Consider the following 18541-nt stretch of genomic DNA (forward strand, 5'->3'; position numbering starts at 1 on the left):
ATAACTGCAGTTGTGGTCAAGGTGTTGGAGATATTGGGTAAGAATAGAATATCTTACCCAATAGCATGGATTTGTAAAGGGTAGGTCCTGTGTTAGCAATTTACTAGCATTTTATGATAGCATAACGAGTGTGTTAGATAAGGAAAAATCATATACAGTATATTCTTGGACTTCGCAAAAGCGTTTGATAGATTACCACATGATAAGTTGGTGTACAAGTTGTAGACAGTATATTGGTTAGGTGAATCGGAGATCGACTCTCTGAATGATACCAGCAATGTTACAGCCGCAGGGTTCTGTTCTTGGGCCTGTGCTATTAAACTTGTTTGTAAATGATATATCATGTGGGCTGACTGGGGATCTTCAGTTGTTTGTTGATGATGTAAAATTGGAGAGAATTATAAGTAGTACTGCTGATGTCGTTTCCCTTCAGGAAAATTTGAATAGACTTTTGACTTGGACAATGGAGTGGGGGGAGTTGTAATTTTAATATTAAAAAGTGCAAGGTGTTGCATTTTGGAGTGCAGAAATATAAGGCTGTGTACTACACTGATGGTGCCATACTGCAGGAAGTGGATGAAATCCAAGACTTGGTAGTAATGGTTGACAGTAGACTGAAGTTTAGAGGGCATATTGCTAGTGTTGCAAAGGCTGCACATCGTGCTGCTATGATAAGAAGTACTCTAATGTGTAGGGACAAGGAAGTGGTTGTGCCACTGTATAAAGCACTGGTCAGACCATATTTGGACTATTGTGCTCAAATCTGGTCACCTGGTTTTCAGTGTGATGTAGAAACATTGGAGAGGGTCCAGAGACAAGTGACTAAGACAATATCAGGACTTTTGAATGCTGGCTATGGAGAGAGGTTGAAGAAATGTGGATTGCCAAGTTTAGTGGATAGGATGAAAAGAGGTGATAGAGACATTTAAGTTAGTGAGGATTTTATTGGATTAATCCTGATGAGACTATAAAAAGAGTAGAAGGTGAGAGGAGAAAAACCAGGTCATTCCTGAAAGTTATATAAGAGTGTGGTGAAGAGGAGTGTGAGGAGTAGATTTTTTTACATCGAGAATTGTCAGTGAATGTAACACATTACCAGAATGTATTGTTAATGCAAGGAGTGTTAAGGATTTTAAGAGTTGGTATGATAAATATGTTGTCAGTTGAATGAACCTCCCACAATGAGTCTGCCGGCTCCATGGAAGGTACACTAATTATAGTAATAATAAAAACTTTTTGAAGAAAAAATATACATAAATCACAAATGTGTACTTACATTTAGCTACAATGTTATCTATGTAGCCCATAGATAACTGGAATTGTTGCGTTGTTTTCAAATGATGAATCTATTAAAATCAACAAAATAAAACAGTACAATATAATATCATTAAGTAAACACTGTCAACTCTCACTATAACAATCTATGGGACACTACCAACCGCAACCCATAGATATGATATTCTAAAGGAAATTCATCCTAAGAAACTATTCCTGTCTTTACTAGAAGTTTCCATAAGAGTTGACTGTTCCTACTCAGGAAATATCAGAATATTTACTTATGTTATACTATAGTCCACTTTTAATTTATAAGTTTAATTTTTTTTTTTGTAAATTATAAAGGCAATGTGCATTATAAAAGATCAGACAGGGTCACAACTTCAAATCTAATAGTGCAGGTTTGAAGCTGTGACCAGCATTAAGAGAATTTTTGGTTCACAATATCATTGGACAACACACAATTTGCCTCTGAAATGCAAATAGCGATTCTTTACTAATTTAGACATGCTGACCCCAAAAATGACAATAAAATCTGGCGAATGGCTCTTGTTTAGGAGAGACTCAGTCTGCATTGCGTACAAAGGTATCATTTGGCAATGCTGTATTTCAATCTCCTGATTGTAACATACTGCATTATACGGCATCAGCCAATCATACACAACACCCCCAGGAGCTATTGCATCATTGGCTGATACAATGCAGTTGAGGTATGACATTACTGTCACAAGATGATGTAATCATTAGTATAAAGTGAAGTTTCGTAGGGTGAGCAAGTGTTTGTGCAACTTCCTGGGCTACACTCCCATTTACTCCTCCATCATAAGTACTATACAAGTGATCCCTACGATGTAAATCCAGTAGTAGTAGTGATGCCTTGTTCTTGTGTTAATAGCGAAAATAACTTTCATTACATTTGTAGGGAAAAGTGATGTTTGCAAGCCAGAAAACGCTATCACTCCATTAGTGAAAAATGTGCACATATCTGCTTTATTTCAGATTGGGGAAAAGAACAAGGCCTGAGCCCCACACGTGTGTATCATCTGAAGTAGCTGAAAGTTCCTTGATAACTGCAGTATAGTTAGTGATGAGCATCGTGAACATTTCCATCAGGAAATCGTAACGATGGAGAAAAGATGCCAGAGAAAGTGGTCCACTTCCATGTTGGCTGATTACTGTTGGATGTTTGCTAAAGATGATCCTGAGTAGCTATACAAGGCAAGCGAATATACAAGCGACATTGGCAAATCAATGTTGGAGGTAGACATTTACCAGTATACGTGATAAGTATGTATTACTCTGTTATATAAGAAATTCTCCCAATCCATAGCCAATTTTGCATTTTCGTTGTCATGTTTAGCACCTTAAAATCTAAAAGAAATGACTAATCTGGAGGAGTATGACTTTTGTAAAATTTTGTTGCCCAGTGTATTGAATAGGATAACAGCTTTCTAAAGTTGGGTTATAACCAGGTTAGGCTATAAAAGTAAGAAGAAATAATGCAGTGGAAACGAAAAAACTGTTTGGAGGCTGATAAGGACTATGAATGTGATGTGCTGGGATGCATATGTGCCATTAAAAAAAAACAGGCTTTTCATCAACCCAAGAAGAAAAATATAAATCTTCTCTGGAGATTAGTATGCTAGCAAAGAAAATATCTTCCTAGTAAGATAAAAAAAAAAGATAGAACTGATGTTTTGATAGCAATGAAGTTCACCAGTATTTAAAACAGTGGTTAAGGAAATTCTTGAAGCTTGGAATATGTGAACTCGGCAAGTTTTGCGAAATGAAGAGGAGGAATGGAGTGTACTAAAATGCAGAGTAGGAGAACAGCAAAGGAAGATTTCTTTACTGAATCTTGGATTTGTTGACATTAATAGGAAAATCTGCATAGAATAAGCCATTTAGTATGATACACTAAACCACTAGGAAAGGAGACCAAGTTTGTGAAGCAGACCTCCAAAGTCAGACAAACTGAAATTCCTTGTAAATATTATAAGGAGTAATTCTAATTTTTTTAAACCTTTCCCATGCCTTTGTATCCAAAGGTGGGTGACATGGCTCAGAGACCTACTGTTGATTGAAAACAGTATGGAATCCGTACTGGTGATCAATAATCATGGACCATTAAATGGTGAAATTGAATGCTCATTACACTTGCATTATTTTGGGAGAAGTTAAGATGCTGGATAGGTATGGAAGTTGAAATAGATTTTAATAAATGAAATAAATTTTAAGTAGTACAATTGAGTGGAGCAGAGGGGAGTACCATGAGGTCCTGTAGACATGTTGAGAAACAAGTTTTGCAAGATCTTTCTACAGGACAAAGGTGAGATGTAGTGAACTATTTGTGGTATATAAAAAAGTGATTTTTCCTTTATACAGAGGTTGGAGGATACTAAAAGACCAGCTTTGATTTGGTGATTGTCATGTTAATACCTATGGATTTGAGAAAAGTGAAAGATGGGCAGGAGATGTCCACAATAATGGCTTTGATAACAAAGAAATCATGATTGCTTTTTTGAGCAGAAGTGAAATTTTCTGCATTTAGTTCTTTGAAAGTCAGATTTGATTTTGATAGTTTTTACTAGAGTTGTTCTAAATCAAAGGCTTGGATAGATGGGAATTTTGAGCATAGTGAGACATGAAACCATTACATGAATTATTTCAGTGATTTGTTCAGCACAGGTGTGTAACAACACACCTGTGCTGACCAGAGTGTGAAAATAGTAATCAGAAATAAAGTAGGTCATCTCACTTGGCACCACTGTAGAAGCAAAGGTGAGAAGACTGGTAGCAGATGTAAGGGCATTCTGTAGAAAAGAATGTTGAGATCATGGTGAAGATTATTTCATATTCTGCTGGATAGGCATATAATTTTCATTAGGTTACTGTTAAGTGCCATAAACATGAATGAACTAGACTGGCCATTAAACTGGAAAAGTTGTAAACATTTTTAAGTCCCCAAGGAAGATGATCCAATCTTTGAATAACTGATAAAAATTCAAAGAGATTAAAGTGATTAACCAAATAAGGAGAGCAATAGGACAGCAAGTGAATGTGACAGAATGGAACAAAGATTTGAGCAAGAGCAGGGGAAAAAAAGAAAAAAAAAAAGGAGGATTCTAGATTAAGCATTTTCTGGCATGGAAAATCACACCACATTTGTTGTACAAGGCATCATCAGCTGAGTAGACACGGTTGCATTGGTGTTGTGGCAACTAAAAGAGCCAAAAGGCTTCAGTTCAGTGATATAAAATTACATAAGCAAAGTGGATATTAGATCCAGCATTATTTCAAAGTCGAATATAGAATCTATGAAAGTTTTGTAAGTTAACCAGAAAGTTGTGGGAATACATTCCTCGGCATCCCCTAGTTGCCTTAGTGTGGATTATTTAAAAGACAATGCTGCTGTCCAGTCGTCTACACATGCACCTTTTATTAGTCCAATTTTTAGCCTCTATAGCGCAGTCAGTATAGAAAGCTCTTTGGCCAGAAAGACCTGGGTTCAATTCCCATCAGTGATGTGAGGAACCTTTATCTGGTCTCTTACAATGAAATGTGAGTTAGTTAACCAATCTCATACAGAGGTAGAGGGTTTTACTCCCAGAAATATGGTTTTTTGTCTCTCAAAACAGACAAACCGGCCCATAAAACACACACAATTTACAGATAAGAATACTTAATGTGTAACATACATCTACTTATCATCAGTTGTAATAAAAGTCATAATGTAGGCTCATTAGCCTACATAGAGATAACTGCTTTATCCTCATATTATGGTTGGGAAGTACAAGGATACTTGAAAGGCCGTAGCCACACGTAGTTCCTGTTAAAGCTACTGTTTGATGGTTGGATTAGTCCATTTTTGATAAGGTTTCACTGGCCTGACAGATGTTTTGAACTGGTTGGTTCTCTTCAGAGACCAGGCAGAAACCTTAAGAGAGCAAAAACTCTCATTCAGTACTAAGGAACTTGAAATGTCAGAGAAATGTATTTTTTGTAAGCTAGCTCTCGGTTGGTGTGTAAACGTAATTATTAAAATAAAGTGCCAAAAGGCTCTTCAGTTTTTGAGTTTCAGTTTCTTCGGTTTAAATGTCTTCTTCAGAGTTTGCCATTGAAACTCCAGAGTTTGGTTCTTGTTTTCAAACTGCTTCCAATTTTTTTCAATGTCTGTATAGTTGAGCCTACAGTTTACCTATAAAAGTTGCTCAACTTTAATTCTTTTTAAAACTTTCATACACACTGTTCTTTTCGATGTAATGTCCAATTTTTTCCTACTTAGCACTAAATAATGGTTATTTCCAATATCCTCTGTACACTCTTGTATCTTTAACCAGCATGAAGATATCACTATCAACAACGGCACATTCAATGAGGTCTTTCTTATTTGTGTCTTCTCTCCATGTGAACTTGTGCACATCTTGGAACACATAGCATTATTAATGACTAGTTCATGTACTGAACAGAAATCCAGCAAACACAGGATAGCCATAATTAAAGAGGAGTGTTCAGAGCCTGGCAAAGAATATATTGCACAAAAGTCAACCAAATTTGGTTGACTTTGTAAGTACACTATGGAACATGGGATTTTGATTTAAAAAAAAAAAAGAAGTACAAAATTCTACCACCAGCAGATGATCGGCACTAGAATCATGTGATATTTGCACAATCTCACTGTTTCTACTGACAGGTTGGTGGATGTAAGGAAGACTGAAATGGATTTGTGTCATTCTGATAAGATTGAAGTGGATCTCACCTTACCAGAAAGTGCATTGCTAGTCAAGCTTTACTATGCAATAATGCTAATACCATGCTTCGAGAATTCTGCCATTTGAAGGATAGGAGAAAAGGTCCAATGACAATAAAAAAAATCTTAGAAAAATGATTTTACAATTTGAAAATAGTGGATCTTTAGCAGTGAGGCCAGGACAAGGGGCGCATATGGATTATACCTCAGCAAGATGACGAAGTTGTAACTACTGTTGTAGATAATAATGCATTGAATAATACACGTGCCCAGCACGTGTATTATTCAATTCAATACACGTGCTCAGGCAATATCAAGGTAACTGGAGATGCTATACTCAACTGTGTGGAAAATCCTGTGTCAAAAGCTGAGATTTTTCCACTACAAGATCTCCAATACTCAAACTTTGCTTCATTGTGATGTGGAAACTCGAATGCAGTTTGTCCTGATGTTCTTAGCTTGAATGGTGGTGGATGACCGTGGAAGATCTTGTGGAATGATGAAGCACATTTTTATCTGAACAGTAGTCTTAATTCACACAAGTGCTGCAAATAACTTTGATGGAATGCAAATGATACCCTTTACACTCACTGAAAGTCACCGTGTAGTGTGGTTTCACTACATAGTTTATTATTGGTAAATACTTTTTGAAGAACTTCCCCTGACAGAACCAGACTTGTACCGTCTCTGCTGTTAGGTATCGAGAGATGCTGCACAACTTTTTTGTTCTGCAACTGCAGCAGAGATGATGCCTTGACTCTAGCATAATCATGCAGGATGGAGCACCACCTCACACTGGATTGCCAGTACAGCAAAGTTATGAAACACTTCACAGAACACAGAGTAATTAGTCGTGCATTTCCCACAGTGTGGCCACCTCGTTTGCCTGTTCTCAACTCCTGTAACTTTTGGCTGTGGGGCAATCTGAAATATGTGGTGTATGAAGGACATGTTCCTGATTTAGCAATCTTGAAAAACAGAATAACGCAGTATGTGAGGCAAACCAATGCAGAACTGTTGCATTCTGCTGTAGAAAATGTCATTTGCAGAATGCAATTCTTAGAACATCTGAAAAGAGGACATACTGAACCCCATCTGTAAGTTATAAAAACATGAAAATTGATTTGTTTTGTCTCTTCTAGCCATTACTGTTTAATTAATCCCAAACCATGCACTTATAGTGGCAAATGTCCCCTTGTGGCAGAATTTTGTACTTTTTTTTATCTTCTGAAATAAAAAAAACCATCTTCAAGAGTGTAATTACACCAAGTTTGGTTGAATTTCATCTAATACATTTTTTGTTCAGATCCCCTTGTGGCAGAATTTTGCACTACTTTTTTTATCTTCTGAAATAAAAACCCCCATCTTCAAGAGTGTAATTACACCAAGTTTAGTTGAATTTCATCTGATACATTTTTTGCTACAGGGCTCGGAACACTTCCTCTTTAATTATAACTAACCTGTACTTACCATTATTATTAGCTTTGCCCTTTTCTCCAAATTTTCCTAAAATGTACCCATATGCCTGGTGGGATTCATTTCCAACTCTGCTGTTAGATCTCTGACAAGGACCACTTTTCCAATTTTCTTTATGTCAGCTGCCTGTTCAAAAAAATTCTTCCACTTCTTTCTTAGAAGAATTTTTTGTGGGACTATAGACATAAATAAATTTCATTGTCCATTTCTCCATTTTGAAGTTTGCCCACAACACTCTACTTGAACAGTAAAATCAGGAAAAAACATAATACTTGTAGATTTTTAACTAACTCTCATAAGAAAAAATGTTTATAGCTTCCACATCAAGAACAACAACTAAAATGAGATGTGCATCACCTGGTAAGGAAGACACTTCCAAATCGTCATTCTTCCTATAGTAAAAATGAGAAATCCCAATCGGTATTACCATGTGCGTTCTATCACTTAATTCAAAGAGAAGAAAAGAAGAAAGAGCAGATATGTGAGACAAATATTACATTGCTGTATGTGTGTATCCTATTTCAACAAATATTACACAGTGGCTAAATTTTGAAAGGGGGATGCAAGTGATACAGAATGTCCAGTAGTGTATGAAAAGACAGAGCAAGATTTTCAATAAATAAAATAATTTATAAAGCATCCAAATTTTATTCATCTTGATTTGAAAACCACTGGCCAAAGTATGACATGTTATCAAGATTAGAAGCTACAGCATTAGAAGATATTAAAAAAGAACTTGACATTGTCATTCTGAAATGCAACAGCAGATCTAATCTAAGGTTGTTGTTTTTTAAATGCTGAGCCTATAACGAGAGGTTGGTTGATCAACCTATAGTACATTAGTATCGTATATGGATAGTGAGTTGGGAAAGGAGAAACTTGTTTACATTTGATTTTAAAGCCTGTACGTTCTATTCCTTGGGAAATACATCAAGGGGAAGCCTGTTCCACAGTATAGCAGTAACAGGAATGAAGGAGGAGGAAGAGAAACTTGTTCTATAGGTTTCAAGGTATACTGTGAAAGGATGTCGGTCAAAAGCTGTACATGTTCCAATGGGCTTAGTACTGAGTGGGGGAATTATTGATGCTATTTGAGATGAATATTTGCCATGGAAATATTTATAGAATACACAAATTACAGAGACCAAATGTCTGCATGAAAGAGAGGAGTGAGTTGGTAAAAGATGGGTCATTTATCAATCTAATTGCTCTCCTCTGTATTGAGGAGAGCATTTTGAGGGAGCTTTTAGGAGCCCCCCACTCCAAATGTGAGAGAAGTATTTAATAGCTGGACAGATTTGTGATTTGTATAAGATTAACAGCTGTTTGAAGGTGAAGTAATGTCTTGAGCATTATGCCAGGAGAGGCCTGATGTCAGGGTAATACCAAGAGGAGAAACCTCGTCTGAAAATTTGGGTGTTATCATAAACAAAATACTGGACGAAAATGATTATTTTTTGTGAGAAATAAGACAGAACTGGCTTTTACTAGCATTGAAGTTGACAAGGTTATTTGAGTCCCATTGGAGAATGGTGTGGAGGTCAGAACCGAGGGCAGTGGTGATTGATGTTCTGTAGGAAGAAGTGAGTTGTGTAGAGTAAGGTTTATCAAATGAAAGGGAGGATGTGCTGTCATCTGCAAAACTGTCTATTGGGTTGGAGGTCAACTGAAGTAGTTCATTGATATACAGAAGGAAGAGGGTTGGTGAGAGAACAGAACCTTGTGGAACCTCAGCATTAGTTGGATGGTGAGAGGATAAGGAACAATCTACCATCACACATACTGTGCGTCCAGACAGAAAGATGGCAATCCAACTGCAGAAGTCTTGAGACAGTGCAAATGATAGGAGTTTGTTTAGTAAGCCTTTGTGCCAGACCCAGTCAAAAGCTTTAGAGATATCAAGTGCAACCATTTGAGATTTGCCAAATTTCTCCATGCCATTTGTCCAGAGATGGGTGATATATGAGAGTAGATCTCCTGTTGATCGGCAGCAATGGAATCTATACTACCTTGAAGGCACCCATCCTTCAAGGTAGTGTAGGAGTTGAGAATTGATGGTTTTCTCCATCACTTTAGATAGGACTGAGGTGAGTGAGCTAGGGCAGTAGTTAGATGGCAGTGATTTGTCGCCCTTCTTAGGAGGTTGAACATAGGCCAGTTTCCAGACATTGGGATAGATACCAATAGAGTAAGAGTATGTACAGGTGGCATAGGATAGGAGTCAGTTCTGGTGCATAGACCTTCAGGACAATTGGAGGAATGCTATCAGGGCCAGGAGACTTTTTTTGTGTCTAATTTAGACAATACATTTCTGATCTCTTTCTGGAAAAATGATATAGGGGGCTTTTTTTTTGTATGTTGGGCAGTTGGAATGATTGAGGGGGGGGGGGGGGGGCATTTGCCATTGTCAGTTATGTGTGCATTGGAGACAAAGTGTGAAGCCAGGAGATCAGCCTTTTTTTTTTTTTTTTTTTTTTTTTTTTTTTGTGGGTGATGATGCAACAGAGCCATCTGGATATGATAGGGGTGGGAATAGTGTACGGCAAAAGTTACAACCAATTGCTTTGGCAAGAGACCAAAAGGCACGGCTGCCATTTGGGAAGGCTGTAAGTTTCCTACTTTCCACTTGTTCAAATTTTGGAAGCATTGATAGTTTTCTTGCATCTATTTCGGGCTTCAGTATAATTATTGAAGGAGGATGAAGTTCTTCATTTGAGCCAGTTGTGGTATGATGAGAGGTGTGGGGAATGTATGTTTCCATGCCAGTGAAGATTACTTTGGTGATACATTCGGTGCATATGTTTGGAATGGAAGATTGGAAACAATAGTCCAACCATGGGAATGAAGCATAATAGTCTCAGAGGCTGTCCCACTTGGCACTTTTATAATGCAAAACTACTATTGTGTGGGAGTGACTTGTGTAAGCATTGTTGCAAGGGGAAGGAGATGAGCACTAGATTGTGGATAGAATTAATCAGGGGGCTCACTATGTTCACTGCGTATTTGGAAGGGTTATCAGTAAGGAAGAGATCTAGAGTATTTGGGGAGAAATTTATGTTATCTGGTATTCTGGTTGGCATGTGAAAAATTTGTGTAAGGTTGTTAGTGATGGCAAATGTTTCAGCATCTCTGCCTGAAAGATCCGTCCAACTGGTGGAAGAAAGCCAGTTGGTGTTATGGACACTAAAATCTCCTAGGAGGATTATTTCGCTGTTAGGAGAGTGGGACTGGAGAAAATCAGGAGAGGAAATTAAACAGCTCAGAGTGGTTGGTGGCATTAGGAGAGCGATGGAGACAACAGATGAATTTGAATGAGTGGGGAATGGATATTTTTAACCAAAGAAGATCAAAGTTGGGCGATTCTAGGTTGCTCTCTGGCAAGGTATGTCAGAGCTGATATATGCATAGATGCCACCCTTGGGTCAAAAGGAGTTAAATGGTGTGTAGTTTGGAAGGCTGAGATGGATAGTGCTGAGGGGAGATGAAATTTGAGTTTCTGCTAAAAAGAGTAGATGGGGTTTGGTGGACTGCAGTTGGTAGTGGACACTATTAAGGTTGGAGTTCAGGTCACGGATGTTAGTGAATGAAGTGGATGTGCACGCTTCTGTGGAACATAGATTTGACCACAAAGGTCTTGCACATTTCCTATGCAGCACCTGCATATTGGTCTGCATGGTGGCTGCTAGTGGTGTCATCATTTGATTTTTGCACTAATTTGACTTGTTTATAGTTGATGATCCAACTGTTGTCTCCATTTTGGCATTTTTCTTCAAGTTGCCTTCAAAGTTGGCATCTTTGTTTCCTCTGGGCAAATGTTAAGTCAGGTCAAGTATATATGTGTGACTGACGGCATGAGTCCTTTAACTTGTCATTTATTGCCATTATTAATTTATGGTCACCTACTTAAGCAGAATGGGAACGTAGAGGCTAGCAAAATGGGTATTTATTGCTATGATGGCAGAAAACAGATCTGGAAAAAGAAGATTCTAGGTGGACTGATGTGGTCAATCTCCAATTAGTTCTTTTTCCACTGACTTCTTTGATGTCAGATATATAAGTTCTAACAATATTAGAGTGCTGAAAAGAGACAGATTAAGTTGGAGGAAAATTGTTGACAGGAGATTAGTAATAATGTAAACTTAATGATGTAATACTGTTTATTATAATATATAGTATTTTGTACATCCCTTGAGGGTACATTATCAGGAAAATGATGATGAAATTAGCTATAAAAGGCAAATTATGAAAAGCAGATATGGTAGAGAGAACTATCAACTGCATTCTAAATGGAGAACCTACAGAATAAATAAAAATATTGTTTCTATAGCCAAGTTAAATTTAGATATAGATAATAGAATAAACAAAGCTGGTGCTAGTTGAATGGTGTATAAGATAAAGAGATGAGCCAAAATACTAAACTAGTAGTATACAAATGAATTTGAAATAAAACAGGCGACAAAGAGCAGAGATCGTAGATAAGAGCGGTATGGAGTAAACTAATGTCAACACTGGAGGAATCATATTAAAAACAAAGGAACTAGAAAGAAACTTGGCATCATTACCATTCAAAACATATAAGCAGAGCAGAGCCAGTATGGTAAAGACAAGGTTAGTAAAATTAGTATCAAGATAAGAGTTCTGAGAAAAATTAGGGGCCCAAACGCAAGATCACAGTAAAAATGCGGATATTAGGAAGGAACTAGACATTGTTAGCATTCAAGAATGTGCAAGGCAGAGCTAATCTAAGGTGGCACAGTCACTTACACAGAATGGGAGAGGAAAGTTAACAAAACAGGTGTCTGAAACCAAGATGGCAGTAAAAAGAGCCAGAGGAAGACCAAGACTAGATGGATTGATTCAGTCAGTAGTGTTAGATGGCTGGAATGTTAGATACAATATTGGAGTGCTAACAAGTAATAGACTAATTTGGAGAACAACTGTTAACAGAAGATTAATAATAATTTACTTAATCATGTGATGCTATCATAGTAGTCTGAACACCTCTTGAGAGTACATATTGGAAAATTACATATAACAAAAAATCCTTATGGGATTTTTTGGATTGCAAGTTTGGATTCCTCAAAGCCCATTATAAAATTAAGTTCATTTATAAACATCACTTACAGAAGTCTTAATTTGTTTGCTAGTACAGCATAAGAATTTAAGATTCATAATACATCTGCAGAGCACTGCAATTCCTTATTATTTGCCTGAACTCCATGCAGTCACAAAACTCACTGTGGGAAATCACTGCTAATCAATACATAGTTTGTTGTTCCACTCTTTAAACTCATCTACAATTTGTTTGCCCTTTCACAACCCTCTCTTTATGATTACTATATAGTAAAATTAGAAGACAAATATACTAGGTTAAAAAAAAATAAACATTTAAGAAAAATTGTTTAATTTAAAGTTTGTAAACACTTACTAATCTCTGAAATGCATGAATTATTGTCATCTTCTCTCTTTCATTTCCCTGATAAAAAGCTATTTCCTCACTAAAAAGATTGAGAAAAAAAAAAAGAACTATATAAATTAAACAGTTTCATATAACTAGCAGATACATGGTCTCTCCCTGTTCAAGAAGCAAAATAATGCCCATATTCTTTCTGTGTACAAGAGCAGACATAACTATGCACATGGGATATACAGAAAGTTATAAACAAGTTAATGTAATGATTTCAATCATTTTATTTTTTAAATGGAGAGTAAATAAATAATACACAGAAAGTAATTTTTTTAAAAATTATTAATTATGATTACAGTTTCAGAAGCTTTTATGGATTGTGCTCACTGAAATTATGAAGATTCTTACAGCATTTTCTTCTCACATATACAGGTTAAGAAAAAAAAAATCATAGTTATAATAATCTTGATAATTTACCTAAATGAATTTCTTTCCTTAATCTTGTACTACTTCATCAAGGTATTGTTGATTCTTAGACTGTTTACCATCAAGACCAATGATCCAAGTCTAATATAACCAGCCAGCATTATGTTTCTAAATAACATTCAATGTCAGGTAATGCAGAATTAAGCACATATGGACAAAATCATTAACTTTGATAGCATTATCAAAAGTAATGACAACTAATAGTAATTATCTGATGGAATTCTGATATTGAAGTAAAGCACAGTGCTAAAATTGCTCATAAAACATTTCATTTAATTGCAAACCCACCAATTAAATTACAGGAATAATTCAAAATGTCTAAAAAAACTAAACTCTTTTCCAAAAAGAGAGCATGATAAAAGCATCATTATAAATAAAATAAGCATGCTGCTTAATACAAGATGATCAAAAAGAAACAATGAGTTCAGCAGTATCAAACAGGAAAGAAGACAATGCATATGAGAAATTAAGTTAACTCAATGTTAACAAAGCAATACAACTCAATCATATAATGGTATATTTTGTAAAACCTTTTGATAGACTGTGACATGACAAGTTACTAACTGGATGGCAGGAACAGATAACAGACAGGCAAGTGAGATAGGAGATTGGTTGTCTGATAGGTATTAGAAATAGTGTATAAGCAGTAGTATCTGGAAAAGCTATCAGGGTGTGTTAAAAGGGAAGAGGCAGGGCCAGCTTAGCATGGTAAGCAGACGATACGTCGCATTGGGACGCTGAAGTGAGTAGAAAAAATAAAATAAAAACACATTTTTATATTAGTGTTTATTAAATGTGGATATGCACTAAATATATTGTAATAAATACTTCGATTTTTAATAACATTTAGCAAAATCTGCAAGTTGTTTTTCGATACGTGTAGTATAGAGCTGGCGGAAGCACTAGACAAGCCAGGTGCTCGTCCAGGGCTTTGTGTTACTGGGGGGCACCCTTACACTACCAACTTTTTTTTCTTTTTTTTTTTAACATGCAGCAAGCTTTCGTCAGTTAAGACATGAGGCATGCACATGTACCGGCTTAAACGCTATTACGAAGTGACATTTGGACATTGTAAATCATCGAATTGTTGATTGCTAAACACACAGTGAATGTGTAATTAATTCACACCGAGGTAAGTAGATCCAAAATTAACCTAAGGCTTTACAAATCAAAGAAAAATTGATGCATTTCTTTAAGTATTTATTTTTATTTACATTTATTTTTTATGTCTTACCAAATTTTTTGTTCAATAGATTTTTTATTTCAGAATGGAACTCCTGGAACTGTTTATAAATAACTACTCTATCTAATTTTCTACTGGTTTGAAAGTTTTTACAGACAGTATTTAATATCTATTATTTAATTTTACTGTTTGATAAAAGAAGCAGGTCAATAATATTGTTGTATCTGCCAAAGTAGATACTTCTAATTCTGGACTATTTCTTTGCAGTCTACAATCATTTGTTCAGCTGTTTGTTGACATTATTCTAAGTTGTAGAAATTCTATTCTATATTTTCACCATATAAAAACCGTTTATATGTATGCAACAAGAAAGTGCAGTAGTGTTAGTTTTTTTTTCTTAAAAAAATCCTAATATGATGATTCTTACTTCTGGAAAAAAGCTAATGTCTTAGAAATACTAGACAATAATGTTCTCAGCTAGAGGTAAAGGCTCAATGCTACTGAGAAAGACCACTTCTTCAGAATTCACACTAAAGAGCCTCAAGCAGTAGTGCATAATACATCAGCAATGTCTTGTTTTGTTTTCAGTTATATCCTAAATAGTAATACCGACATTTCTTTTACAGTCTGATACAATATTTATGTCAAAATAATTACTTAATTTATAATAATTACAATTTCACTTTTATTATCGAAAACTTATAAAATAAATTATTTGATGTAGTTATTTAAAAAAGAAAGAAATATTTGAATTAAAAAAAAAATAGGTGCATATTTGTTGCATAAATGTTCGGCTTTTTTTTGGGGGGGGGGTAAGAGCACTGCCTATTCATCCTGTCGATGTTTGAAATAATTTATTTTCAAAACTGTTCACAAGACAATTGTTACAAATAAATCGCTTGGGGAGCATACTCATACTTAGTGTAAAATTGTAGTAAAAGTATAGCTTCTTCTAAGTATAACTACTTTGCCACCTATCTAAACAAGCCAGACCCAAATATGAGGTGATTTCTTCTTTGTATACTAAAAGAAAATGCCAGATAATAAGAATAATAATAAGAAAATACATAGTATTTTCTTTTTCATTGAGTGAAGACTTCGGAATGAAGTGCAATTTTTAATGTATTTTGTGTGTTTTTTAAACAAAAAGCACACATGGTTATTTTCCTGCTATTTTTGTCAATTACATCAGAAATAATGAGAATGACTAACTGTAGCAGATTTGTAACGTTATGACCTCTTGACTTAGAAGAGTTTTTTCCCTAATAAAGGAAACCTGGAGTTTCCTCCATTTTGTCTGTTTGCAAGATATATACACATATTCATTTTGGAAGATGTGTTACATAAAATATTATGTAACACATAATATTTAATGCGCTTGTGTTAAAGAATTGTTTTAAAACATTCTGGGAAAAATGCTATCTAGCAATATTTATTGCAATAAATAAGGTTTGAATGTCGCTTTTTATTTTACCTTGCGCTACTACGATGTATGGAAATATGCATGTCATGTTGTTATGGTTACAGATTTAGATATACTGCTGCTTTTTTTGAGAGCAACTCTTTCTGCTTTTATGAACAAGACATGTTAACTTGCATTAAATTCTTATTTCTAGGCTAATAATTTTAAAATATCGCAAAATTATATTCAGTAGTATTTCAAATGAACTTGCAGTTGAAATACAAAACAAATTATTATTATCTGTAGAGTGCTCATTTCAATAATTATAATGCTGTTTCTTTACCATTGTAAAATAACCTTCTGTGGGCGGAAGCAACATAAATATCTTCTTCTTCTTTGGTGCATCAATCCAAAGATTGGTTAGTTATAGCAGCACATCATAACATCCTGTCTTGGACCTCCTTTTTATCTCTTCATAACTCTTAGCACTGGTTCGCATCATTATGTTATATATATATGAAATTCTTGGTCTGCCTCGTGGCCTCTTTCCTTCTACAGTCACTTCCATTATTTCTGTAATCAGTCCCCATGCCTCAGATGGTGTCCAATTAGGCTTTTCTTCTCTTATTGATGTGGTTCATTAGAGACCGCTCTTCATGAACTATATTTAGAACTTCATTACTTTTTCTTTCTGTCCAACTAATTTTCATCATCTTTCTCCAGCACCAAGTTCAAATGAATCCAACTTTTTGATGTCTTGTTTTGTTAGCAACTAGGCCTCACAACCATATAATATATTATATTATATTATTTATATCATTATTATATATACTTGGTTTTAATCCTTTTTCCAAGTAAGCAAATATATATTCATTCAAGTCTGAGCTAATTGTGTATAAAGGCTAATGACTTCATATCACTTGCCTTAGTATATATATATATATATATATCCTATAATGCAAAGCACACCCCCTTTTAGGTGTGTATAATGCAATGCATTAACGGGAAAGGTCACTACCCACTACCCAGATCAGTTTCAACTTTTATTGAGGTCTCTTCAGCAGGAGCCAGATATCAAGGTTGAAGTAATGCAGAAATCATATATATCTCATATACAAGTAGACAAAAGGTGTGTGACTTTCTTAATAAAAAATCTCTGGATGAGAGAAAGATGTAGAAAGTTTTTTATCTTGGGTGTAAAATACGTTAAAGATACCAAGAAATGTTATACTTAGTTTCAATCCTTTTCCCAAAGTTTTGCAAGTGAAATATATTCACGTCTGAGCTACTTGTATATAGAGGCTAATGACTTCATATCACTTGCCTTAGTATGTATCCCATTATGCATTTTATGTAAAAATGTGTTTTGATTTTTTTAACCTTTAAATTTTAAGTACATTTTTAAAAAAAAGTAAGTGGCACTCAACTTAAAATTGCATTGGGGCACCAGTGCCCCTAGAGCCGGCACTGGGAAGAGGATATAGTTTCATATAATTTCTCTACCTTATACATTAATAACTCTGTGAAATAAATGATAGTTATTTGCAGATAATGCAAATGTGGGAAAACTTTTGAGGAGCAAAACAGATTTGATTCGCAGGAGGATATGAATAGATTAAGTGAGCAAATGATGAAGTACCAGTTGTAGTTCATTGTATTGCATCACCTATAATTTCTGCAGGTTTCCGTATAATGTAATAGTTGCTGCTAGTGTGTCAGAATTTTTTATGCTATAAATAGAGAGCAAGAGCTAGTTTTTCACATTTTTGTACTGAGATCACTATGGCTAGTTACATGCAATTAACACATTGTAGAAAAAGTGCAATTCAAGCTTCTGTTCCTCTTATGAAACAGCTAAAAGGTTGTCCTGTAGTCAATCTACTGTGGTATATGGCTGCTCTCAAAAATGAAGGAAACTGGATCTGCTGAAAGGAAGAAGGGGACAGGAAGAAAGCCCATGTGTGGAGGCTTAATGGATTGTATATAGCACTCAGAAAGGATTAAAACAGAATTTAATACGTCCTATATTTTGTCTCAGTCACTGAGACATCTTCAGGGATTACAAAAAAAACTAATGTAACATATACACAAATACCACACAATACTAAGCCAACTATATGGGCAGTTGTAGGTGGCCTGGAATGTAAGGTGGGATCTCTTATGATTAGTGTTTTCCAAATCTTAGGAAGCTTAATGCAACCGTATTTATTTAGATTTGGTTGATTTCTGAGAGCTGCTGCAGATTCTAAAAATAGTCTCTCTTTATTGAATTTACTGTGGTGGAGCATGGTGTTTTTTTTTCAAGAGATCCTATGGGTTGTATCTGAAACATGGTCAGTCAGGCCTGACTGACCATAGCTGTGGTTGCAGATGTATGACTTGTGTTCCTCTAGGCGGATGGATACTGATTTGTCTGTCTGTCCAAAGTATGCCAGCTTACAAGAACAGGGTACTTTATAAACTCCAGGCACTGAGAGAGGAGGGAGCTGATCTTTTGTAGAACAGATAAGGATAGCAAGTTTGCGGTGAGGCTTAAATACTGTGTGTAGGTTAAAATCTTGG

General features: G+C 35.5%; 1 protein-coding gene across 1 annotated transcript in view; it reads right to left on the reverse strand.

Annotated features, from left to right (window-relative positions):
- Abcd3 (ATP binding cassette subfamily D member Pmp70) overlaps positions 1-18541 on the reverse strand; it is a 602827-nt gene that overhangs the window by 241940 nt on the left and 342346 nt on the right. The window contains exons 13-14 of the mRNA XM_090414763.1: positions 12930-12999; positions 1277-1346 (exon numbers count right to left, since the gene is read on the reverse strand). Coding sequence (XP_090270889.1) covers positions 1277-1346; positions 12930-12999 — 140 coding nt within the window. The remainder of the gene's footprint in view (positions 1-1276; positions 1347-12929; positions 13000-18541) is intronic.

The sequence above is a fragment of the Typopeltis vanoorti genome, chromosome 25 (genome assembly GCF_054136105.1).
Source record: "Typopeltis vanoorti isolate ZY-2024b chromosome 25, IOZ_Tvanoo_1.0, whole genome shotgun sequence".
Lineage (NCBI taxonomy): Eukaryota > Metazoa > Arthropoda > Arachnida > Uropygi > Thelyphonidae > Typopeltis > Typopeltis vanoorti.